This window comes from Labrus mixtus, chromosome 14 (genome assembly GCF_963584025.1).
Source record: "Labrus mixtus chromosome 14, fLabMix1.1, whole genome shotgun sequence".
In the NCBI taxonomy this organism is placed as follows: Eukaryota; Metazoa; Chordata; class Actinopteri; order Labriformes; family Labridae; genus Labrus; species Labrus mixtus.
Window position 1 is genome coordinate 2752491 of NC_083625.1, and position 25938 is coordinate 2778428.

Consider the following 25938-nt stretch of genomic DNA (forward strand, 5'->3'; position numbering starts at 1 on the left):
AGGAACTTAAGTGTTAGGACAGCTAAAAACAACTTCCAAATCATTTTTTTTATTTATTAAAACTTGGGGCGCTGGTGGCGCAGTGGTTGGTGCTCTCATAAACCACTTTAAGGATCCTTCTTGGGAACAAACAGTTTTTAAAACCAACCTCGTCTGAAAACAAGCGTCCTTGTTCTCGATGTTTGGTATTTGCCCTCCCTCTGGTCCCGTCTTATCCCGGTTGTATTTCCACATGAAGTGGTGCAGAGCTGGCCGTAAACTAACCTGACACCAGCTCGACTGAACTATTGTTTGCAGGATGAAGTCGTGTAGGCGCGGTGAGGTTAAGGTAGTTTGATTGACCGCTGACAGCCTGCTCTAAAAAACTTTTAACCACGACCTTTGACTCTGAACGTGATCCACACTTCAGTGCTGTTTCTGTTCCACTCGCTTCAGCAGAAAATTAAAAGACCTCTGCTGATTTACTGTCCGAGTCTCCTACAGCGAGCGAGCGAGAACACATAAAAGAGGTGCAGGAGGTCTTGTATAAACAGCCCGGGGTGTGTAAAGGTACGAGTTCAGGGGAAGATTTACCTACGCAGCTACAAAGAAGCCATGACAAGACTGACAAGGTTGGAAAATGTGAAGAACAGACCGCCCTTCACTCGGCTCATCCCTGCGGGTAAAGATAGTTTCAGAATCGTCTCTGAGTGTTCCTGCTGTAGCTCCGGGCTCTCCGGGGTTCTTCTTAAGACAGACTTGCAGATGATGTCGTTTAGAAGAGTTTCTGAAGCGTCCTCCGTGTATCACACCTGAAGACAGGAAGTAATACAAAGTGGAGGATTTAACAGGAAGTGACCGGTCAGTGGAGTTAAAGAGAGAACACATTCAGAGGATTCTTTTGAACGTTAGACTGACCAGATCATCTTAATCCGTTCAAACGATATGTTCCTCTTAAGTCCTCTGACGGCAGCTGGATGAAGAACCTGCCGATGTTTCTTCTTCTCTCTTATGAAGTGTGTCCCTGGTCATCATCCGCTCGGGGACTACACATGGAAATAAGCTAGTTAGCTAAATCTGGTACAAAGCATCTCTTCTATTCTGGGACTAATGTTTACAACTCTGAACCTTATTAAAGGCTTTATATGCGATTTCTTGATCCAGCAGATGTCGCCCTTGAGCACCAGCATGAAACCAAAACAACTCGCGCTGCATTGTTGTGTTAGCATGCTAATGCTAGCGATCTTTATTATGCTCGTATCTTCACACTGCATGTAAATTTACCTGAAATGAGCGTGATCTAGAAACACAGTTAAGCAGTGAGTACAGTATGTTATTCTTCTTTTCTCTAGTCCCTCAATTAAACAACTTTTATACACGAGGGGAGGAGTCAGCCGGCCGTCCGGGCGATGTAAACAAAGTGAAGATAGGACTCTGAAAACTCTGAAAACATCACAGACAGTGGGACTCAGGTGTTACACCCATTGTAGACAGTCATGACTCACAGAGTTATTTTCAGAGGATATACTTGATTTATATTATATTTAAGTGTGAAAAATCACATATAAAGACTTTAAAGGACTTCAAATATTAGAAAAAAAGTCAAGTACTTCACTAAGGTTCAGAGGGACTGAGACGTTGTGATGTTTTCTAATAATTTGGTGACGCCGAGCAAAAGTGGTGTGCAGGATCTTTTCTTTTTAATGTGATTGTATGGAAAAGTCCCAGAGCTTTAAAAGAACTACAGATGTTTACTCATATTTTTTAAATACATTTGTGTAATGTAGACAGTGTGCAGGAGTAACACTTGGTGTCTAGGACTTCTATTTTTGTGAACTTCATATCGAAGCGGGTACAGACAGATTTCATATCCTAATTTAAAAGCTGGTATTGCGAGTGACAGTCCATCTTCACACCTATTTATAAAGTAATGAAGTACCATGCAAGGACATTAAAAACTGAAATTACTGAAGGCTAGAACATTCCTCTGAGTCACACTGCCGCCATGAGTGGACGTCGTTATCGTTCTTCTCGGCTGAATAAACGTACAAAAGATTCTGCAACCAAAAGTGAACCAAAACTGCAGACATGAACGATGTGCTGGACGACTTTAGGATAAGATAAAAAAAAAAACATATTCTGAGATCATAACGTCCTGGTTCCATCCTGGATTCTGTTGTTTTTTCAAATTTGAACAGACAGCATGTGGTTTGACGTGATGCTGGAATATAAACATGAGAACACCGTAAACGTATGAGTGTAAAGTGTTTGACTGCAGCCTCTGTTGAGAATGAGTTTGAATTGGCACCACAGATCCTCAGCAGACAAACCCTGCAGACTTCAACACACACTCTGAGCTTCATCAGCAGCCAGGTGTATGTTGACAGATTCAGAGTGACAGACACATCGCAGGCCGATCTCGATGAGAAACGATAAAACATCTACAGAAAAAATGATGACTTGGCCGAACATGTTAGGAACGCCAGCTCCTCCCATCTGCAGCGTTTGTGGGCTTTAATAGTTTGTTACACGGGATGGCAGCTGTGAGTCATGAATTGCACTTTTGTTTTTTTTGTTTTTTTGCAGCTTAGATAAACTGCTGGATTCAGGCGTTTATACTGGAGAGATAACAGAGCTGTCGGGAGGACCAGGAAGTGGAAAATCTCAGGTAAACATTCCCTCTCTTCCCGCTCCATGGCTGATCATTTCATCCTCATAACCCCCCCCCCCCCCCCCCTCCCCCATCATTATAATAAACTCTTCTCTTCATAGGATAGGAAATTGCTCTCTGGCTGAAGTCAAACTTTTCACTGTTACTTTTTGAGTTACTGTTACTTTTCTCTGACTTCCTCCTGCACGCTCGTCGCTCGTCTTGCAGGTGTGTTTCGCTGTCGCCGCGCACATTTCCTTCCACCTGAAACAGAGTGTGATATTCATCGACACGACGGGAGGATTCTGCGCCGGCCGCTTGCTCCAAATGCTACAAACTGAAACGAGTAACACTCAGGAGCAGGTGAGTTGTCAGGGCAGCGAGATGTGTGTATATATATAAAACATGATGTGTGACATAAGAACCATGTAACTCCATTTCACAGATGGAAGCTCTGCAGAGGATCCACGTCTCCCGCTTGTTTGATGTCTACGCTTTGCTCGACTGTCTGTACGGTCTTCGCGGTGGCGGTCTCCAGCAGGTTTTGTTTTGGCGTCCTCTTTACTTTTTCGTCTTAAAATATCCCAAACACCGCGCTGTACCCCGGGGAACCTGTGTGAGGGACAGATCTAAATTTGAGCTAATCTAATTTTGTCACATCTTTGTGTGCGTTAGACGTCCGTCGGCGGTGGATCTGTCAAGGCGGTGATCGTGGACTCGGTGTCGGCTGTTATCTCGCCTCTACTGGGAGGCAAACAGAACGAAGGTGGTATCTCTTTCTGCTAGTCCGTCAAAAAGTCCATCACGCCCGCAGCTGTTGTTTACACCTGAGCCCAGAAACTCCGAGTGTATGTCTGGAATCTGTCACAACAAGAGTTCCCCGTTCTTTTTGGAAGGATGACATCTGAGTTAATTCAAGTCATAAGAAACTGTCAGGTGGAACCCCAAAACATCACATTTCAAGATTCTCACAGCTGTTATAAATAGAGCTGTTAAAGGTTCATCTCTGCTTCCCTTATGTTTGAAAATAGATGCATACGTTTTAAAAGATACTTCAGTCTTTACACATGTACACACTTCCTTTATGTTAGGATGGACGCATCCCCTAGAGGGCGCTGTCTCATACCGACCTCCACTTCTCCATCGCTGTCATCTATGCCAGCAATCGTTGAAACTAAACTAAACTAAAATCGATTAAAGGTCACATATTATTAAATCCACTTCTCCATGTTCCTCTAACACTAATGAGTCTGTCTACAAACCCCCCAATGATGAGAAAAGTCCATCCTCTCCGTCTTCTGTCTGCTCCACTTTTCAGAAAATGTGTGCTCAAACAGGCCGTTTGGAGATTTTCCCTTCATGACATCACAAAGGGCAGTAGCCCCTCCCCCAGGTGGGTGACACTCCCACAGCTAGGTGTTTGTTCTGCCCTCTGAGTCTGCCTTCTCACCGTAAACAATAGGACATGGAGCGAGAAAGACCGAGTACACCCAAGCCTTTCCAGAGAGGGGGCGTGGTCAGACACAGCTCATTTACATATTTAAAGGTACAGACACAGAAACAGCCTGTTCTGAGCAGGGCTGAAATAGAGGGGTTTATAGACATGATCAAATACAGGATCAGAGTGGATTTAGAACAAGAAACTTCACACACATGTTTTGAGGAGCTCTGAGACTTATTTACACTGAAGAAGAAGAGGAGGAGGATATGTGACCTTTAAATCAAAATGGCTAAAACAGTCTATGTAACATATCGAGTAAAGTACTGAGGATTTTTTTCTGCAAAGTTATTCTACTCATCCTGTGGGGTCCATGAGTGTCTCTTGACTGTCTTATATTATTTACACTGTGTACCAAAGTCAAGGACTGACTGACATTGTGTTCCCTGGAGCTCCACTGTTGAGTGCCTTTAGTCGAGCCCCGGAATATTAAAGACCTGTAAACATCACAACAGTCCTCTGTAGCTCCATTTACTTACTGTTGACTTATTAAGAAGCATTCAGATTATTCCATCCACGATCTCTCTGTAACGCCGCTGTGCCCTGCAGGCATGTCCTTGATGATACAAGTGGCAGGAGTTCTGAAGACGATGGCGAAGGACTTCAATATCGCCGCTTTGGTAAGGATGACACCGTGTTTGACGTGCGCTGCTTTAAATGCAAGATACATCTCCCGCTGTCAGTTAAATATCTGCACAAAACCCCTCGCACACTTCCTCTTGAGACCTGGTGAGAAATGTAAACAATACTCAGATTCTTTTTTTTTTTTTTTTTCTTGTTTTGTTCTGAAAACAAATCACACAAAGTGAAAATCTAAAGGTGACAAACAAAGTGTTAAAGGTCTCTGTGTGTGACTGCAGGATGTCATTATGTAAAACATGAACTTATCTCATTAAACAGCCAAAGAAAACATGGCTTCACCTCTAATCAGGAAGTCATCTGAGGGGAGATAAAGATCGTTTGTTTAGCGCTCGGCGGTGATTAAAAACAATCTCGCTGTCACACTTATTTATTCTTCTTTCTTCTAAGTCACGTCTCCTTTCCAGCTCCATTAAACCATAAAACTAAATAAAGACGCGCTCTCTCATACTTACAACCCCTCTGAGAGGAAAATCAAGCACGCCGCTGTCTGGGCCCCGCAGGTCACTAACCATGTCACGAGGAGCGCCAGCGGGGAGGTGCAGCCGGGCCTCGGCGCGTCCTGGAGTCACATCCCCAGAACCAGAATCCTGCTGGAGCGGGTGGAGAAGTCTGCGGTGTTCAGCCCCTCAGGCCTGCGCTCTGCGACCCTGATCAAGTCCTCCAGACAGGTACGGCACGCTGCAACGCCTCGCACGGCACCCGGCTCCGGGTCGATTCCGTCAAAGAGGTTCGGATGACAGGCGAGTGTCAAACGACTTTTTAAAATAGACGCTTTGATGTTTGTTTGCTCTGAAACAGATTTAGATATAAGCTCTTCATTTAATTTAAAATCACCCTGAAGCTCGATAGATGAACAAACAGACGGAGACGGCCTGTGACTGACGACCATTTGATTTAAGACGTTTCATCGCAGTGTCACGTGGACGTTTTAAGATCTGACAAAACACAACTACAAGTAAATAAATATAAAGTGAACACTAAGAAACTTCAGATCTTTAGTTCTCGAGTTCTTGTGAGTGAAGTTGGTTCATCACAGTCGCCTTCATGGCGCCCGTTTCCGACTACGAGGGTAATTAGTGATCATGGAAGTCTTCTGATTTAGTCTCTTCTTATGATGATTTTTTTTTATTCCTTTTCAAAGTTCTCAACAAATATTTTATAAGTGCTGGACTTTTAAGTTTTTCTGTGGAGTCTTTGTACCGCAGTCATAAAAAGTCGACAAGTTACTGTTCACGTGGATCGACAAAGTACAGACAGGAAGTTTAAATCAGAGATGTTTTAAATCAAAACAATTACATTTTTTAATTGTTATTAATCACATGTTTGAAATATAATATGTTTTTTTTTTTTGAGGATACTTTACTCGCTGTTTGAATTCAACTGTGCTTTTATTTTGAAATAAAGTAAGGCCCTTCCTGTAGATGAAAGGTTAGGACAGGAAGTTAAGCACAGAAACAGGAAGTGATTAGGGATCCCAAAGTGAGGTCAAACATCTCAAAGGACACTGAGGAGGCTTAACTACGGTGAGCCTGAAGGGACAAAATAGCATGAGATTAATCGTGATTTTAAAAAAAGATGAATGCATTATTTTCAGACTTCAGGACTGCACGGTGTTGCCTCACAGCGAGGAGGTTCCTGGTTTGAATCCCCGTCTGACAGGAGCCTCTCTGTGTGGAGTTTGCATGTTCTCCTCTGTGCATGTGTGGGTTCTCTCCGGCTTCCTCCCACAGTCCAAAGACATGCTCGTTAGGTTACCTGCTGAATCTAAATTGCCCGTTTTATCTGCTTCAATATTCAGACCATCGAGCTGCGATTTCTTCAAATGCAGCTTCAAAACATCACACTATAAAGAAGTCTAAATGCTCTTTACTTCACTGTCTTTTAGTTTTTCATGTCTCTGAAGAGTCTGAAAGAAAAGACGGAGCTGCAGAACGACAGACAATAGAAGCTGCTGCTTTGTGAATAAATACATTAGTGGACTCTAAGGGAGTTTTATTACTGACAACAGGAAATCACTTCTGCTGTAGCTCTAAACTATTCTCCCCGTCTTCTGATTAATACAGTCGGGCATTAATTCTACATTGTCTGTTCAGGAATTAAAGAAGTCGTCCTCCTGATGGAACGAAGCACATTCAGAATGAGTGAATTAGATTGCAGACGAGTCCTGTTTGTGTGTTTCTATGTATTTTTTTTTTTAAATGAGTAAATCAGCTCTTTCCATCTGCTCTGCTTCTCAGCCGTGTCCCATCAAAGAGGAGTTAAACCTGCGGTGGTGGAGCCGCTCACAAGAAGCTTCGTCGTCAGGGAAGAGAAAACTGGATGAGACTGATCCCTGATCCTCTGCCCTAAATGTCTCATCACAGGTACGTGCAAGTTTCTGGACCGCTCTGTGTGTCAAGCTCTTTTAGAGTGAACGCACGCCACGATCAAGCTGCAGCCATTGGAGCAAATATCACAGCAGACTTAAACGAACAATATGATGACAATGTTTACACTAAAATATCTAAATAAATGTCAAATGGACTAAACCTGTTATATATTTTTTGTTGAGTTACATAACCTCTAATATTTATCAGTTATCAAAGCCAGAGAAATTTGTCATTTGAGAGTTGAAAGAGACATTTTTATCGTTGCCATGGGAACATCAGATGTTACGTCAAAAACCGCTTGTAAGGAAGCGGGAGGTGCTGCTGAACGCTGCCGTACTGTCGCTGTGATTAAAAACGTCATGGAAATTATACTCGGATACGTTAGCTCGTCTGTAAACATATTCTCTTCCTCAGGTCGGTTTACCCCAGTCGTCATGACTACGGTCAACACGCAGTTTGTTTTCATTGGGGGTAGAGTAGCAGAGAGAACTCCCATGATTCCCCTCCACGTCATCTTTTGTTATCGTTTTGATTGAGAGCCCCCTGGTGGTTGAATCTACATACTGTGCGTTTAGTCTGAGACATAACACCAAAAAGTATTTTAAAGTTACCAAAAAAGGGGAAAAAAAGCTTCAATCATAAGTTGTTTTTCAGTTTGTTATTTCAATTAGATGAAACTTTAAGAGCTCTGAACTCGACAGGAGCAGAAGACTTCCTTTGAGCCGCTCGTTTAATACTCCGCTGCAGGAGGTAAAGAAAAGGGACCTTCCTCTTGTGCTTTTTTTTTTTCCATCCTTCAGGCAGCAGCACGGCGGGTTCATGAAGCCTTTTGCCCCCTCAGAGCACCGAGTTATTCACACAGTCATTCAAACATTTAATTAAGCCACCTCATGGCCTCCAGTATCCGCTGGATAAGGAGCCAAAATCTGAATTATCCTCGAAAGCCATTCAGAGGCTGCGATGAAAGCCTTTCAGCACCTCATTGGATTGTACAGACGGTCTCATGTATTTTAGTTTAAGGGGGCAAAGCTGTGATATGATCTTGGTTTTTGAATCCAGTAAACCTGTAACACCTCCTGCGCCTGCAAGGAGCAAAACAGAGCGATGATACAGAGACGTTTTTATTGTCTTTATCAGTGTTTTGTTTATTTCTAATGGCAGACATATTTGGTGTTCCTCAGTTCATGAGCGGGGCTTTAATACCTCGCTGAGTGTTTAACAAAGGCAGTTAAAAAAAGAAACGCTGATGGAGCCCCGGCTTGTTCTGCATGATGTCATGATTATGTCACTACAATAATCTAAGTCTACAGTCCACTTCTGTACGCTGAAGTAGCCCCTCCCTCTTTTTTCATTAGTATTCAGATAATTAGTATCCAATCCCACATTTTCATGATCCTCCAAAGTTACCTCAAAGTGGTAAAAACACAAAACAACTTGAAACTAAACGTTTACTGTTAGTGTTCAAAGGAAAAGGTCGGTGTGGAATAAATAAAAAAAATGTCCTGAGATCAGCTGAAACCAGGAAACACTGTCAGAAATCTCCACAGCTCGGTTTAAAAAAAAGTGTCAACATCTGGACTGTGTCTCCAGATCTTAAGAGTCGACCATGTTCTTCTGGTCTTCATGGATTTAGAGTCCCGTCGTGCAGACCGCTTAACGCCGTCTTCTTGTTTTTTTTATTAACAGGGAGGAACGACGCGCCTCTTGCGGATGCACTCCCAGATCCAGCTGGGCGAGACTTTGTGAGCCTGGCTGTCCTCGGCGGGTTCGGCCGCCAGTGTGTGCGTGGCCGAGGCGGCGTCGTAGTCGGCGACCAGGTCTCCGTCGTACGCCACGAAGTAGCGCCTCAGTTTGTCGAAGTCCTGCACGGAGACGGGCAGGAAGAGCTTCACCCCGCTGAAGATGTCCAGCAGCGTCTACACGGAGAGAGATAAACGAGAATGATCAAAATCAAACCTGCTGACCTCACTGATCCAGAATGTGATGTTATTTTTCTAACTCATTATTTAGTGACTGATAGAATTTGTACTATTGATATATTGGAGTGCAAATCCATTCATTTGCTTTTTTTTGTTTTAGTAGGGATGTAACGATACTCGACTCACAATATGACATGTTTCATGATTTCTATAAAGGCACGAGATTGAAGTCAATTCATGAATAAATGTGATTTTCTATAAAAAAGTGGCAGACACAATGTTTTTAATCTGTATATTGTGACAATACTAGTATCTCACAAAATGCCCTTTTTGTTTGAAATAACATTCAAAAAAGTATTCCATTATATTTTTGTCAAATCGATTTAAACGGTCCATATTTATATCGATTTTTTGAAGTGTACTGCGAGATTTGGTTACATCGTTTTAACAGCTTTTTTTTAGCCACAGCGGATACATTACAAGTTGAAGCTGGCGTAGGCAAATAGCCACTCCCCCCACACACACACACACACATGAACATGCTCTGACTGTCCACTAGGGGTCCCTGAGAGCGCAGTAAGAGATGCATGCTGCTCATAGTTGTTGACCCAACTCTGTAAAAAGAACCTTTCCCTGCCATCTTTGTGAAATTAGTTTGTGAGCATTAAAATGTTTTTGCAACTAATGCTTTCAAAAGAAAATATATTTAGAATCACTTGTTTTATTTTTATTGGCTCTGATTTCATGTTTGGATTTGGATACCAGAGTCATTTCTGAGAATGTGAGAAAGGTGACTCTTCATGTTTAACCTCTAAGATGGTCAATTAACTGTGATCATGTTTACAACACATCAAACATACGATCACTCCTTTTCCAGGACTTGAACCCTTCAACCCACAAACATCTTCTCTGAGCCTGTTTACCTAAAACGACATGTAGGAGATGGAGAAAGTTTTTATTGACCCACCTTGTCTTTGCTGGGCTCCATCAGCTGCGAGGTGGACTTTGCTTTGCTCTGTCCGTTACTGTGAACACTTTCACTCTTCTTCACCTGGTTGGAAAACAGACATCAGTTCATAAAGTTCAGTCCGCTCATCCAGGATGTCTGTACTGATGCAAGGTTACATCAGCGGTATGGACACACTGCAGGCACTTCACTTAATAACATACCTTCTTGGCACTGGGTCCTTCAGAGCCCGGACTGCGAGGCTCCGACTTGACCACCTTTGGTTTTGGTGGACTGTAAGGCTCTGATTTGATCACCTTTGGTTTGGGTGTGCTTCTGCTGCTGCTGCCTGGGAAGAGAGAGCAGGTAGTTGATGATCACATAATCATTGAGAAAATGTTTGCAGCATGCAGTCGGATCAAACCAGTTTCCTGTTTTTTTTTTTTTTACTTTCTTGCTGTAAAATAAAAACCATACACTCCACATTTTAGTGACTCCGTGTTCGTCCTGAAATCTGTTTGTTGCCTGAAACCGACTTTAAGACCTATGAGTGTGATGAGGGCGAGGATATATGGCCATAACTAAACCGATAACATTTTTCTGTTTCATTTAACCAGGAGAAAAAACTCACTATAAACCCCTCTATTTCAGCCCTGCTCACAACAGGCTGTTTCTGTGTCTGTACCTTTAAATATGTAAATGAGCTGTGTCTGACCACGCCCCCTCTCTGGAAGGACTCGGGTGTACTTGGTGCTTTCTCGCTCCATGTCCTATTGTTTACAGTGAGAAGGCAGACTCAGAGGGCAGAACAAACACCTAGCTGTGGGAGGGGCTACTGCCCTTTGTGATGTCATGAAGGGAAAATCTCCAAACGGCCTGTTTGAGCACACATTTTCTGAAAAGTGGAGCAGGCGGAAGACGGACAGGATTGACTTTTCAGACAGATTAGAGACACATATTAGTGTCGGAAAAACACGGTGAAGTGCGTTTTGCACAATATGTGACCTTTAAAGGGTCTGAATGTAAAGCGGTTCTCCCCTCCCCTCGCTGTTGGTGCCGTTCGGTGGTACTCACTGGCCCTCTTGGCTGTTGCTCCTCCCCTTGACGACACAGACGGTGAGTTTCCTCCGCTGTCTCCTCCTGATGAGCCCTTGGAGTCGTCGTTGGACGTCGACGGTCCGGCGGTCACTTTAAAGTCACAGTTCTCCTTTGAGATGCGGTAGAGCTCCTGAGCAGAGGGGATGACATGACAGCACAGGCTTCAGCTGAGAGCCGTAATGTCCTGTGTCAGAGGAGATTGAAGAGCCCGGGCTGCTTCACCTCAGAGCAGACAGGTTTTTTATTGCCTCGGACAATATTTCAACTCGTTGGGAGGATTACTCGGCCTGCTAATAAGCTCCTCGTCTTTTAAATCACTTAACTTCTGCAGTGACAGAGGAGCTTTGTTCAGCAGCAGGTTTCATTATTTCACTCCGCCCCGCACCTTTATCATATTGTCCTTTCTCACCCGGCTTCCATCACTCGGGTTGGAAAGTTTAATAAGGGTCGAAAAATCCCAGCACAAACACATTGGACATTCAGTATCACCTTCTTTTATAGCTTTTATTCATTGATTCAACTGTTCTGTTTGTCTGTTTTATTTGCATTTCTTCTTGTCGATCTTTTGTGTTTACATTTCATTCATCGCTGTGTGTACACTTCTCTCTGTTTGTCCGGACTGTTGATGCTTTTTAAGTCTGCTTGTTTTTGCTTGAGGCTTTTTTTGGCCTTGATTTAGAGATAGAACAGTGAGTCAGAAACCGAGGAGAGAGAGAGTGGAGACTGACACGAGGGAAAGGAGCCACAGGTCGGATTCAAACCCGGGCCGTCCACTTTGGAGGACTGTAGCCGCGCTAACCACTCAGCGGCCAGCGCCCCTGCTCTGCTTATTTTAAGGTTACGATTTCAAACCTCATCCTAAGTGGATGTATCGTTTAGTTATGATTTTGGAAAAAAACAGTGAAGTCAAACTCCCTCCGGGTTTGTTGTTCTCAGCTCTGTGTTCACACTGACAGGACGGTGCCTCATTCAGCTCAAACATGTTTCATATGTTTTCCCTCTTCTGTTATTCCAGCCACCATATGGGGGAAGAGACACGGCCCCGCCTACTCAGGGACGCTGTTTTTAGAGGCATAATAATAGTGTTTTGTCGCGAGAGGACAACCGAAGAAGAATCAACAGACTTTACAAACCAGAACAACAATTTGTTCATAAAATACATAAAATAAATAAGAACTGAATCATGTTTGGGCTGCACATCAGAACTGAAAAGAGTTCTAAAGGTTGGGGAGGAGGTGTGCTGAGGGAGTTTTGTTTTGGTTACAGAGGTGCTAAAGTGCAGTATTTAATGGACTCCTACTCTGAACTAAGCCAGGACTCACATGAATTATGCTCAATATTTCACCTCCATGCAGGGTGAGTTATAGATGTGTAATCGAAGTTGGACAACCTGACTAGGTAGTGGAATATGTATCATAAAAAAAGGTAGTGGAAACACAAACTTCTGCTGTAAAATTTCTAATAATGTTTTCCTGTTCTACAATAGAACTAAATGTGTTTAACACCGATGCACTTTCAGACTACGCCATGTGTACTTCAATCATAATGCTGATGAACCTACTTTCAGCCGGGGCAGGTTAGTGGCCGTCTTCCAGTCCTTGTCATCACGGATGCGGGTCATGCGAGGGAAGCGGATGGAGATGCCATCAGCGGTGTGCATCTCTGATTTAGAAAACTCTGCTCCTGTGATCTCCCAGACCGGTGCTTGCTGCAGCAGAGGAAACATAATAAAGGGACACGGCAAATATATACGACTGCTTCCACATGAAATAGGAAAAAAAGCCTCGAGTATCACAGTCAGTGGATTTCATTACAGAGTTCTATTCCCTGATATAAAAGGCAGGAAAGGGTAATTTCAATCAAATGTTATCCTCCTCTGAAGGGCTCTCTTTTTAGACTATTTTTAGTAAATATGTAGGTAGGAAACACCTCCCAGCTCTGCTGCGTGGGTGCTCATTATCTGAATACATTAGAGAGCAATGTATTCAGATATTTTCCTGCAGGAGACATATGCTTCTAACTCATTTCTAAAGATACACAACGTATCTGAAGAGTAAGATCTCACCTCAGGATCACGAATAAGGAAATCTGGATAATAGTTCTTGATGATTTTCAGCCAGCCTGGGATTTTGCCCGGGTCCTACACAAAGAGAGAGAGAGAGAGAGAGAGAGACAGAGAGAGAGGGAAAGAGAGACAGAGAGAGAGGGAAAGAGAGACAGAGAGAGAGAGAGAGAGAGAGAGAGAGACAGAGAGAGAGAGAGAGAGACACAGAGAGAGAGAGAGAGAGACAGAGAGAGAGGGAAAGAGAGACAGAGAGAGAGAGAGAGAGAGAGAGAGAGAGAGAGAGAGAGAGAGAGAGCCGCACACAGACACAAAGATTAATTTTGGACTTTATTACATCAGCTCAATATTCCAGGCAGGCCGCTAAGTGGATCCTCTCTGACCTTGCTGATTTTGATCATATCCAGCTCTTTCTGGAGACGAGCCAACATGGCGTCATCGTAGCCCCCGGAGCACTTTGTTACCGTGCACCACTTCTTGGAGTGCGGGTCGTAGCAGCCCATCAGGAAGCTGGACATGATGCCCCCTGGTGGACGGGACGGGAGAGCACACACACACGGCATTAGGAGGAGAGACCCTGCAGACTTACTAACTAATCCCGACTCAGCCTTCAAAGATGAACGTCTACACTGTTACATTTCCCTTTAACTTTGCAAACTTGCTTCTTCTAATCCACATGCAATCTGTTTGTTTTTCTACTCCCCTACTTTTGTCCCCCAGTCTGTTATGACAAGTGTTTCATCTGATTTGTTGCTTCTGCTCCATTAGCTTGTCTTCACACTGCATGAGCTGTCTTCATTAGCCATGCTTCTGAGATTTGTACCTTTGTTTATGCAATTTTTATGCTTCCATTGAGCAATATGCTCATTAGCGAGCCTCCTCAATGACTTCCATATCTTGTCTTGTTTATATAATTTACCCAATAACATCCTCTTCTTGTGCACTATCTGCATATTTTTCACATGAAATGCTACTCTGCAGCGTACTGGGCCTTTCACTGTCTCTTTTCAAAGGCTATTCACTGTCAGAATTATAGCTGTGTGAGCGTTCATTTCACAGTTTTGCCTTAGTTAAATCCATGTCCATTATTTTTAACCCACTGGTGTGCAGCAGAAGCAGCTAATGAATCCTGTGGTGTTGTTTAATAACTTCCATAGAGGCGTAGTTACATGCACATCACGTAGCTGCAGAAGACGAGCCAGCACGCTGACTCAATGCCATGAAAAGTTTAATAATCACAACCTTTGGACCCTTTGGCCTTCGTCAGGTGGTATCAAGAAGAAGTGCAAAATACTGCAGTTCATCGAGTGTCCACTAGAAGCTGGCTTCAAGAGCCCAGAAGTCAAACACACACCCATTCAAAAAAGCAGTTTTTACCGCATAAATAAACATGTTTACAGCCTGGTACAAAAAAACAAATCAGTCTGATTAGATATTTTCTTCATGGGGGGGAAATTTGTATGAAAGATACATGTTATCCATAGTTGGATGGAAACAGATGGAAATTAGCTAGCTAGCTAAATCTGGTACAATGCATCTCTTCTCTTCTGAGACTAATGTTTTGATTTTGTACACTGTCCCTGATTCAAATAAACTCAAAAACTAAACTGAACTAAACTGAGGCGTGTAGCTGACATGATTGACAGGTGGGCGCGGTGTAACGGTTTGTCAAGAGGCTTAAAACCCGCCTCAGCTCCAGCTCTCAGCCTGTCGTTAGGTTGACTGAACGTTAGACTGAGGGCGCGGTCTCACTGGCCATCCGTACTGTGCTGTACTCAAGCACGATTGCCCCCCCCCCCCCCGCTGCGCTATTGCCACGCTGGCCGGCACGGCCCGCGGTCACACTACACAGGACTAACCGTGCCTAAAAGCACGATTACCTCTTGTCCATAACGTCGTAATACAACACATGCACGCTTTATGTTATTATGAAGCGTGCTCAGTTTACAAACAGGCGGACGGGGGAGAGAGAGAGAGAGAGAGAGAGAGAGAGGGAGGGAGAGAGAGAGACAGAGAGAGAGAGAGAGAGAGAGACGCGCAGTCGAGTCCGCGTCTGCACATCAGAGAACAACACAGAGAACATGACAGCTACTTTGTGTCTTATATTGAGTCATGTTAGTCAGATACAGACATTTCTGGATTTCTCTATAACGAAGGCTGTCAGCGTTGTGTTCCCGCGTGCTTGTGCTCGTGCATGAAGTGTACCGTGCCTGAGCACGATACGGAGCGGTCACACAGGCCAAACGAACTGGACTTTAGCGTTGAAGCGTGCTCGGGCACGGTACGGACGGCCAGTGAGACCTGAGACAGGATTTTCAACACATGTCCCCTGATGAAAGCCATGTGGTTAAAAGGTTGTGATTGTTTAACTTCTGTGGCATGGATTAAGTATGCAGGCGTGTCTTCTTTTTAGAGCTACTTAAACACATATTTAGAGCCAGGTTTACTTAAGCACTACTCACAAAAAGCAAAATGGTCCCCATGGTCATTGACGACATTTTTCACTGCATTAGTACAAATTAAGACAAACACTAAAACTGTCTTGTTAGCTACTTTTAGTACCCCAGGAATCATACTGACGATGACTGTGCATAAAAAAGGTCACTAAAGGTGTCAGACAAAGTGAGGAGAGCATGGAACAGTGGATATTTCTTCTGCTGCATAAAAAATGTGAGTACTGTCGGAGGAGTTTCAGGGTTTACTGACCGTTTGAGCCTTTCCCATAGAAGGCTCCCAGCACCACCAGGTCGGCTGTGTCGGCCATCGCCCCCTCGTTCAAGTAGTCCTTCTTCACCTTCAGCCAGTGGCGTTTCCCTGGTTCATAGCTCCCCTGAAACACCGACACAAAGACCTTCATCATCATCTTCTTTCTCTTCAGTCGGACGTTAATATAAGTACATTCTCCTGCCTTCACATTGCTAACAAAGGTGATTTAATTTACATATCTCCAACTGACCTTTAGATCCTTCAGCACCAGACCTTCCAGTCCCTCTCTGATGACACGAGTAATCATGTCCGCCAGATCTCCAGCCCTCTGTCACACACACACACACACATTTTATGAGAGCTTGTAAAGGTGTTCACACACGGCCCAAAGCAACATCCAGAGAGTGACTTACAGTGACGTGCTTCATCTCGGAGAACAGGATCCTGTCTTTAACTTCCACCATGTTGTCATGCAGGAACTTCCTGCGTTCACACAGAGGCCTGGAGAGAGCACACACAAATAACTCAGAAGGACGCAACAAGAGCTTCAGTGTCGAGGTTTTTGCTGAGGAGAAATGGTAGCATCATAACCATCAGGTGTTCTTCTTTGTTGATGACAATGAAAAGATTAAGACATTACCTCTCCATGAGACTGACGCCGTTGAAGTAGATACAGTCAAAGACAAAAAGGCACACTTTGGCATCTTGAAAGGCCGCTTTCTGAGGACGGAGAGGTAGAGTGTGAAGCTACACAAATAAAAAAATTAAAAAAAGGTGCAAATTGGCTGATGTGTTCTCACCTTGTGTACACCGAGGGTCCCAAAAGGTAGAGGTTTACTGGTGTTTGTGTCAATTAGGAGGACTTCAGCATCCAATATCATGCTGTGGCCTCCGGGAAAAGCCTGAGGGATGTACTCCTTGAAATGGGCCACCTGAAGCAGACACAGGGACACACGGGGATTAAGGACTGAGAGGTAAATAGGAGGCATCGGAAACCGATAGCACAGAAGGACTCGAGAGACCCGAATCAGGACAAGTATCTAAAGAGCCTGACATGGTAGAGGCAGATCCTCTGAAGAATTAGGCTGCAGCCACATTAGAAGTTTGAATAAGTTTGATTTTAGGAAGCAGAACTTTTTGTTACCTTTAAGTCGTGCTTCCATCGTTCACCTGCATTTTGAGCCTGTCTTACATTTTCATTTAATGATTGTGTTTAAGTCTTGTAAGCATTAAAAAAAAAAAGTCTGAACCATGACACAGGCACCCTGCTTCATGGATACACACTAAAAACATCATAGACTGTAGAAAATATGGACGTAATGTCAGCGACGTTGACCACTGGTTTGTGAAGTTGACAAAGATGGCGGTCCCCATATTGGACTTGTGGTGTCAAACTAATTTTTTGGGCAACAATGGCTCTATTCAAACGGCCATTTCAAGACGCAATATCAAGGCCCCCTTCAGTCCAGTGTTTCTCATTTCTATCTCAATTTTCTATTTGTTTAACTATTTAAAATGTGCACAACCTCATGTCATTCCATAGTTGCGTGCAGAGCTTTGATAGGCTCAGCCCCTCCTCCTTGCCCCGTGCAAGTGCAGGCAGTGCACCGATTACAATGAGGCAAACATAAACACATAGTAAATCTCGTATGGATATAAATAAGAAGGAGTCATGTTGTGTGGATGTTCAGGCTGTTTTTCTATTTCACCGTCTTATAGCCTGTTGAAAGAATCTGCTGCACATCCTGGCTGTCTTAACGGAGCGATATCTCCGAGCAGACGGCAGGAAATCAAGTACCTGCATTCTGTGAGCACGTTTACACCTGCAGGCTCATGCCAAGTGTACACAGGTGTTTGTTTGATATGATTTTACAGGCATCACACTCAACAGATGTCATTTTCTTGAGCAGAGATAAAGCTCAATGTACCGCTCTTTGATGGAAAATTTCTCTAAGTAGATCATCTTGGATCTGAACTGCTGATTTAGAGAGGACATGTTTCTTCTGTTTGTCCCGTTCTTTATTCTGATATATTTTGTCTTGTCTTGCTTTGTGTGGACGGGGTTAAAGGTACAGTATTCACAAACCTGATGTAGGATAAAAACTAAATCTCAACAAGTATAATTGAAATTTTAAAAAAAGCATGCATGCTTCAACAGATTTGTTTTTTCTTCTTTGAGCTTGTTCCCTAAATCCATCTTCATTAGACTCGCCCCGAGTCGTTTTGAGAATGAAATCATTAGGAAACTTGGACGTTTGTAATTAGACTCTATTACAACCCTGAGGAATGTTAACCTAACATTAACATTAATTGCCTAATTACAGTAGCTGAGGGTCCTTTGAAAGCTATGTGTCTGCCTGGCAGCACGGTCAGGGAGGCCACACAGGGAATCATGTCTGCAGCAGACGGGGATAAATGTCACTAACAAGGTAATAAAAGTTCTTAAATAAATATTAAAAAGCTGAAAAAACTACTCATTTTCTACCAGATAACTTCATCTCCTCTCCATCTCATCTTATTTACAGATTAGCTGGATCATAATAATGTCTCAGCTGGTATGTAGTCACCTGTGAGCTTTGGTTTCAGCACATTTCTTTCACAAAAGCTCCAAGGTTTTTTTTTGGTCTCTTGTCTCTCTGTGCCAGGTTTTTATTCCTGAGGTGTTTATTTCTGAGGTTTTGAGTCCTGAGGTGTACAGTTTTCAGTGTTACAGTGAAGAACAAAGTGTATGCAGCACCCTCTAGTGGTGTGAAAGGGCTACTGGACATGCTGTTGAGCTATTTGTCCCTGCATATTCAGGACTCTCTATACCATCACTTTTAGAAATGTCTGAATTTCACACATTTTATTGGACTTTCACACTTGCAGAGAACTTCTGTAAAACTGGTGACATTTCCAGGAGGAGCTGTATGTTTGACGACAACAGCCACATTTTTTACTCAGTCTCAGACTTTACTCAGACTTCACCCGGAGTTTGCCCTTTATCTAGATAAATGTCAGGTGTGTAGATGTTGCTAACCCTGCAGAGGTGAATCTATTCTATCGTGCACTGTCACTCTAGTCGTGGGTTTAAAGCTATACAGGCTGTGTGTGTGTGTGTGTGTGTGTGTGTGTGTGTGTGTGTGTGTGTGTGTGTGTGTGTGTGTGTGTGTGTGTGTGTGTGTGTGTGTGTGTGTGTGTGTGTGATGATGGACAAACCTTGTGTGGTAACACTGGTTTGAGGCTGCGGCTGAAGTAGCTGAAGTTGTCTCCGTTCTTGTGGACCTGCACTCGTTCTCCGTCGTACTTGATCTCAGAGTACATGCCGTTCGGACATTTCTTCATGGCGTACTCGACCGACTTACACGCCTCCGCCTGAATTCACAAAAAGAAAACAACGATTTACCGTGATGTCAGCGAGGAATAAAATCCTAAAATGTAATTTATTTCCTTTAAAACATTTCATCTATCTCTAGTTGGCTAAGGAAAGTCTATCCCTTAGACCATCGGTGGGATCTTTGGTGCTCTGCAGGGGGAGCAGGTTCTAAAGAAATCAATTAAAATTTATGTTAACTTTTGGCGGCAATGTCCTGGGGGGGCTCAGTGTTTTTTAGATACAAACGGGGGGGGGGGCTCCAAGGACAAAATGGTGCTTTAGACTTTGCTTTCAGTTGAATTTGACTTTTACATAACTTAAAATGTATGATTTGCATTTCACTTTTTTACCTTTAGGCAATAGAAATAGTTTTGCATTATAAGAGCAACAATGATACTTATAGAAAGGAAGTAGCTGTATTGTAAAAAAAAAAGAAGTATTGTACTCAGAACTGCATCATAAACTCAATTCTCGAGTTAAAGGTCACATATTCTCCTCCTTTTTCAACCAGTTTAAATAAGTCTCAGAGCTCCCCAAAACATGTGTGTGAAGTTTCTTGTTCTAAATCCACTCTGATCCTGTATTTGATCATGTCTATAAACCCCTCTATTTCAGCCCTGCTCAGAACAGCCTGTTTCTGTGTCTGTACCTTTAAATATGTAAATGAGCTGTGTCTGACCACGCCCCCCTCTCTGGAAGGGCTTGGGTGTACTCAGACTTTCTCGCTCCATGTCCTATTGTTTACGGTGAGAAGGCAGACTCAGAGGGCAGAACAAACACCTAGCTGAGGGAGTGTCACCCACCTGGGGGAGGGGCTACTGCCCTTTGTGATGTCATGAAGGGAAAATCTCCAAACAGCCTGTTTGAGCACACATTTTCTGAAAAGTGGAGCAGGGAGAAGACGGAGAGGATGCGGCCCAACGTGACGGCACAGCCACCTGCTGCTCCGACTGTACTGATCATGTTTCTCAGCTTTTTCTTCGAGCACGTCTCCCTTCTCTAATGAGTCTACTAGATCAAACAGGAAGTGAAATTAGAGTTTTATATTATACACTCCTTTAAAAAAACAGAAGCAAGTTTTAAACTGGGAAAGTTTTTATTTCTGTGAGGAGCTGAGACCCGTAGTGCGTTATTAATTCATGAGCTGAAATGTGAAATAGCTGCCGTGAACTTTATGACTTTCCTTTTAAACTGTGTAATTAAAAGTCAGTGTGTAATGTGCAATTTAATGGTCAGTGGGCACTTTGAGAAACTCATAAATCAGGCTGAATTAATACCCGCGTTTAGAAAGAGAGACTCAGAAAAAGTCATGCATTTACAGATGAGACTAATCAGTGAGGTCCAGCTGCTGCCTGTTAGGGAATCCAATAATGAGCCATCAGCTGGAAACTGTTTCAACATCATATCCTCTCCTTCATGTGGATTTTACCCCTAAAGTGAAGGAAGCCTGCTACCTGTAAACATACATAAACTGTTCAAAGACAGAGAGGGGGGTTATAACTTTAGAGGGAAACTAAACTTGAAACAGCATTATGCTCGGACCAATTTAAAAAGTATGTGTATTTCCATTTGTGGGGTGGTTTTGTGGCATGGTCTTGACGAAACGATTAAACAAAGTATGAATATAATGCAATTTAAAAAAATGTACAAAAGATATATATTTGTACAGTACAGAAATGAGGAAGGAGAATGTAAATCTCACAGATGTTAATGGCGCCTGTTCATTTTGTTCTGTTTTTTTGTTTTGTTCTGTTTTTCTTAATAGCTCGATTGGAGTATTTTTTTTGTATTGTCCGTTTAGTTTATTTTATTGGATTTTGCATTTGTTAATGGTGAAGAATGGGGGTAGGACTTGACAAGCCTAGGCTTCTTCCTATCCCTTTTTGAACGAGTCAAATGTGTATTATATTGAAATTGGCTTTTTTAAATTTTTTTATTTTATACAGATTTTTTTTTTCCATTAATTTCTTCATTTTCATTTATTTTTAATCATTCGAAATAAAGAAAGAAAGAAAGTAAGAAAGCCAAGAGTCGCACTTTAACATACCTGCTTCCAAGTCAAAGGCAGTGGTCGAGCTTAAAGGGGGATTCCAGTATTTTCTTAAACTGGGCCCTCTTAATTTGAGCCCGACCGATTAATTGGCCAGCCGATAATATCGACTAATATAAGCATATCCAGTGACTATCGGTAGCGACTGATTTATTGCAGATATGGGACCATACAAATACATTTATTCACCATTCAAATTGCTTTTAATTTGAGTTTCATTGAATTACACTAGCAGTTCTCTTTCTGACTGTCACCAGCAGAGGGCGCTATATGACTCTCTCTCATCACTCTCAGAGTCGAGCGGTGATGCACGTACATGCACAGTTACTTTCCAGTTGAGTGACCATCTTCTCTTTATTAAATATCTTTTCTACCAGATGTTTTACAGTTTAAGAAAGTTTTGCAACCAGTAATTTGTTGAAGCCTGCAGCCACAGACGACCCGCTGTAAGAGCTGAAATGTAAACATTCAGGGCGAATGTGTCCAGTCAGAACACGTCCAATAAATGTGCTCGAGGGTCGAGGCTGGTGGGGAATCATGGGAGTGATTCTCTGCTTTGAAAAAAAAAAAGATGCTGGCGCTAAATAAAAAGGAGGCTAGGTGGACACAGGGCCTAAATACAGATGGTAGATGTAAGTTCTTCTATTTAAAAACTTGAGTTGTGCTTAAGAAGAGGAACCTTCTTTATAACAGATTTTCTCTGCAAAGAACAACTTCATAATGACGTGTGGTGAATTGTCGGACCTCTGCACCTGTCTTTCTGGTGTCTTGTAAACCCAATATATCTGATATTGAATCACCGAGATAATAAATAAATCACTGAGTTTAAGTTTTTACTTGTGCTACTCACCAACATGGGCTGAACGGGGGTCATGAGCGAGGCCTCCACAGTGAGGAGTTTCCTCGGTCCTGACCCGTTGGACGCCTCCTGCTGGTTCCTCAACACCCGCTCAATCACGTCACCTAGGTTACGTGAGGCCTTGAAGGCGTCGTACGCGTTTGGATCCACAGCATCCAAGCTGCGCAGCAGGCAAACAAAACAAAAAAAATAAAATAAAAAATAAATGATGAGTTCAAGGTCTGTATGACAAAACAACTGTTTTCATAAAATATGAAAAGAACATGATGTCGGCAGGAGACTCTTACACGTGCTTTGCTCCAGAGTTCATCTTCAGGTCGTGTTTAATGAGTCGGATGATGCATTTCAGGTCATTACTGGTGCATCTGTGGAAATAAGAGAATGCAAATGTAATAGCTGCAAAAGCACGATTACTGTGAAGAGAATAAGTAGTGAATATAAAAGTAATGTGAAGTCAATACGATGCTTTATTGCACATTTATGCACAGAACCTATCCGCCATTTCTCCGCTATGTTATGGTTGAATGTGTAAGACTGACAAGAAGAATGTAACTTTAACACTCCTGTTGTCCTATTTATGTTAGGTTAGGATTTGTTTTTTTCCAGTTCAGAACTTCAGAATAATGCTCCTGCTGGTTTTACAGCAAACACAAACAGCCCTATTTAAGAATCTGCTGCTGTGTGAGGCAAAATGTCAAATGAAGACGCCTCGGGTTTGTGTGTGTGTGTGTGTGTGTGTGTGAGAGAGAGAGAGAAACACCCCGGGGCAGACAACCCTGAAAACAACCTCACAAACACTAAGAATAAAAAGCAGTGCAAGCTAAAAACCACTGGTAACAAACGACTACAACATTAAAAAGGAGCTTTATGAGGAGGGAGATTTTAATGAATACTTTTTGGCGATTTCCTCCAGCTCGGTCTGCTGCTCGTCCTCCTTGGTCAGCTGGGCGAGGCGGGTCAGGGTTGCGTCTACTTCCTGGATGGTCAGGAGGCTCTTGGACGCAGCTGGAAAGGATTTACTGTCCTCAAAGAACATCCTCACTGTTTCAGACACGTCACCCTGAACAGAGAGAGAGACACCAGTGTTAGGAGAACATACCTGGGCTAGAATTAAATCTCTGGAAAGGAGTTTTTTTTACATTCTGTGTTTATTTATTCTGTTGACTGTTTAAAGTGTGCAGTATTTATATCAACATTTAGCATAGCTGGTCTACTACTTTTACTCCTTTGCACATTGTAGGAGTTCATTGTGTGAGAACACGAGAATCACAAACCTGTTCCAGATCGCGCACCATGTCGTCCTGGTTACATCTGAATATGCGACTGAAAAGTTTTACAATCTGCTTGTCGTTGAGGTTGTAGACACTTTTGATGACGCCCGGCAGGAGCAGCTTCACCGTCAGGTAAAGATCTCCGTGGAACTTATCTAGGATGGAAGAAAAAGAAGACAAATATTTGGTTGTTAAACTCCTGGATTCTGTTACAGAGGAGAATCTACTGACAAACACTGACGGGACAAAAATGAACAATGGTGCTTTCACACTCGCACAAAACTCCTGAAATCCTTCCTGTAAATATTTCACACACTATACCCAGAATCTGTCCCGCCTACCCCTAGCTAAGTGTGAGAACGCAGCATGTTATCAAACAGCTTCATTATGTTTGTTGTTTTCCATTATCAATCAATCAATCAATCAATCAATCAAACTTTATTTATACAGCACCTTTCAGACAAATTAAATTGCAGTTCAAAGTGCTTTACAAGAGTGCAGAAAAGTTATTGACCAAAAAGTAGTTTAGAAAAGACTTATTAAGACTACGTTTAAAAATCTCAATATTCTCGGCGTAACAGCTGAAAGCAGCATCACCAAAGGTTTTTGTCCTGCTCTGTGGAACAACTAAAAGAGAGGAACTGGAGGATCTGAGGGGCCGTATGTTCTTCTCCACTCTTCTGATAATCCTGTGAATCAACCAATGACATGTAGCATTGATATAAAGGTCAAAATCTGTCAGGTCGGGGCGCCGGATAGCCTAGCGGTTATGTTGCGCGCCCCAGGTAAGGAGGCTGTAGTACTCGTTGCAGCGGCCGTGGATTTAAATCTGACCTCGTCCCTTTGCTGCATGTCATCCCTGACTCTCTCCTCAAAGTTTCCTGTCTCTCTTCAGCTGTTCTATCTAATAAAAGCAAGAGGCCACATGTCATTCTTTTACTTCATGTTTCTGGCCGCCTGAGACAACCCCCACCCCAACCCCACCACCCCCTCCCGTCTGACAGGGAAAGTCTCCTGAACAAGTAACTCAGGGGCCGCCTGTTTGAACTATTCCAGACATTTTCAGGAGTGCACATGTTGTGGGAAAAGGCTAAGACACCAACCTCCGCCTGAGCCCTTCTTCAGGAACCGTTCAATGATCTGTGTCTTGGTGTTGTAGCTGTTGTTTTCAGCCACCGTGGCGCAGAGCTTGCGGAACTCCCTGAGGAGGCAGTCCTTGTGCTGGGGGTCACAGAGCTGCATGGACAAGGCGCTGCCCTGGCTGGCTTTTGCAGGGGACGGGGACGGGGACGAGGACGGTCCTGGGCTGCTGGAGCTGCCTGCCTTGGCGGCTGAAAGGAGAGGGGAAGTGGAACCATACATGTAATCAAACACTCGCTGAAGGCTGACAATTTCTCTGCCACGCTTTGAAAAACACACGAACAAAAAGAAAACACTTTTACACTTCAGTGTGGAACTGTTGTTTCCAAAATACACAGATCCATATTCATCGGACCTCGAGGGACTTCATGTCCTAGTTGTTCCTCTCGGGCTGCATACAAATCACTGTTTGCTCTGTAAATTCAGAGTCAGGATGTGTTTCATTATTTAAACTCGGGCTTTATTCTTTTTGAATTGGAGGTAATTACTAATGCATTTCATTGTAACAGCGTTTATGAAACATAGCATGGCTTCTATCTATTCACTGCTACAGACTGCATACTGGACGAGCTTGTACACATCTTCTAATAAAGGTCATCACAGGGCGACAGAGGAGGGCTGGGTAATTAATGGAGTTTAAATTTAAGTTACTATTTTGATTCCCCACGATCATGAAAACAAGAAAATCGAGATTCAATGATTTCTGTGCAGCATACCGTGTTGGGATGGTTTTGTCCAGAGGTTTAATGATGTGTGTTAAATGTTTCAAAGTGTTTGTTGGTATATTTAGGGCCCAAGAGTTCATCACCACTACCTCAAAAACAATAACTTATGAAGTGTATGTATTCATTGTTATCATATGTTATCATTTATTGCATCTTTTTCAAAGTGGTCAGCGTGATTAAGAGTGTTGGAGTTTGATAAATTCATGTGATGCAGATGTTGTAAAATCAATAATTAATTGTGTTTAATAATTTTGATTTCAAAAGATTTAATCAAATTTTGATTTCAACAAGATTTAATCAAAGAGAAAACGAGAGGATTCTTTCTCTCCCTCGACCTGCTCCACCCGGAGACGATGGGATCCTCGTGGTCAAAGAGGAACCACACAGCTGTGTGTGTTTGTTATTTGGTCTTCTTCTCCATGGCCAGTAAAAGTAACCGTGACTATATATTTTTTTTTTGCCATATTCGAGAAGCCCTACAACAGAGACAATCAGAGAGAATCTTTCTTGTTATTGTTTTGATTGAGAGCCCCCCGGTGGCAGAACTGACGTACTGCCCGTTTAATTTGCTAGCCTTCCATGAGTGATTTAAAGTAAAACAAGTTTAAAAGATTTTTCAGAAACTTTCTGATTTAAAACTTCCTTTCTGGCTTTCTTTACCTTGTCTGT

General features: G+C 42.9%; 2 protein-coding genes across 3 annotated transcripts in view; one reads left to right on the top strand and one right to left on the bottom strand.

The window, feature by feature from the left end:
- rad51d (RAD51 paralog D) overlaps positions 1-8964 on the top strand; it is a 21715-nt gene extending 12751 nt beyond the window's left edge. The window contains exons 4-11 of the mRNA XM_061056163.1: positions 2566-2647; positions 2858-2992; positions 3075-3170; positions 3305-3395; positions 4677-4747; positions 5270-5437; positions 7007-7132; positions 8825-8964. Coding sequence (XP_060912146.1) covers positions 2566-2647; positions 2858-2992; positions 3075-3170; positions 3305-3395; positions 4677-4747; positions 5270-5437; positions 7007-7105 — 742 coding nt within the window. The 3' untranslated portion in view covers positions 7106-7132; positions 8825-8964. The remainder of the gene's footprint in view (positions 1-2565; positions 2648-2857; positions 2993-3074; positions 3171-3304; positions 3396-4676; positions 4748-5269; positions 5438-7006; positions 7133-8824) is intronic.
- lig3 (ligase III, DNA, ATP-dependent) overlaps positions 8241-25938 on the bottom strand; it is a 21881-nt gene continuing 4183 nt past the window's right edge. Inside the window, exons 4-21 of one of the 2 annotated variants that reach the window (XM_061056122.1) lie at positions 24508-24736; positions 23408-23559; positions 23027-23193; positions 22421-22498; positions 22125-22293; positions 19068-19223; positions 16670-16801; positions 16510-16589; positions 16283-16370; positions 16120-16197; positions 15870-15993; positions 13547-13689; positions 13167-13241; positions 12663-12809; positions 11078-11231; positions 10228-10352; positions 10025-10108; positions 8241-9054 (exon numbers count right to left, since the gene is read on the bottom strand). In XM_061056122.1, the coding sequence (XP_060912105.1) occupies positions 8818-9054; positions 10025-10108; positions 10228-10352; positions 11078-11231; positions 12663-12809; positions 13167-13241; positions 13547-13689; positions 15870-15993; positions 16120-16197; positions 16283-16370; positions 16510-16589; positions 16670-16801; positions 19068-19223; positions 22125-22293; positions 22421-22498; positions 23027-23193; positions 23408-23559; positions 24508-24736 (2418 nt within the window). In that variant the 3' untranslated portion in view covers positions 8241-8817. Of the gene's footprint in view, positions 9055-10024; positions 10109-10227; positions 10353-11073; positions 11232-12662; positions 12810-13166; positions 13242-13546; positions 13690-15869; positions 15994-16119; positions 16198-16282; positions 16371-16509; positions 16590-16669; positions 16802-19067; positions 19224-22124; positions 22294-22420; positions 22499-23026; positions 23194-23407; positions 23560-24507; positions 24737-25938 lie in introns of both variants that reach the window. The other variant, XM_061056123.1, reaches the window with a different exon arrangement.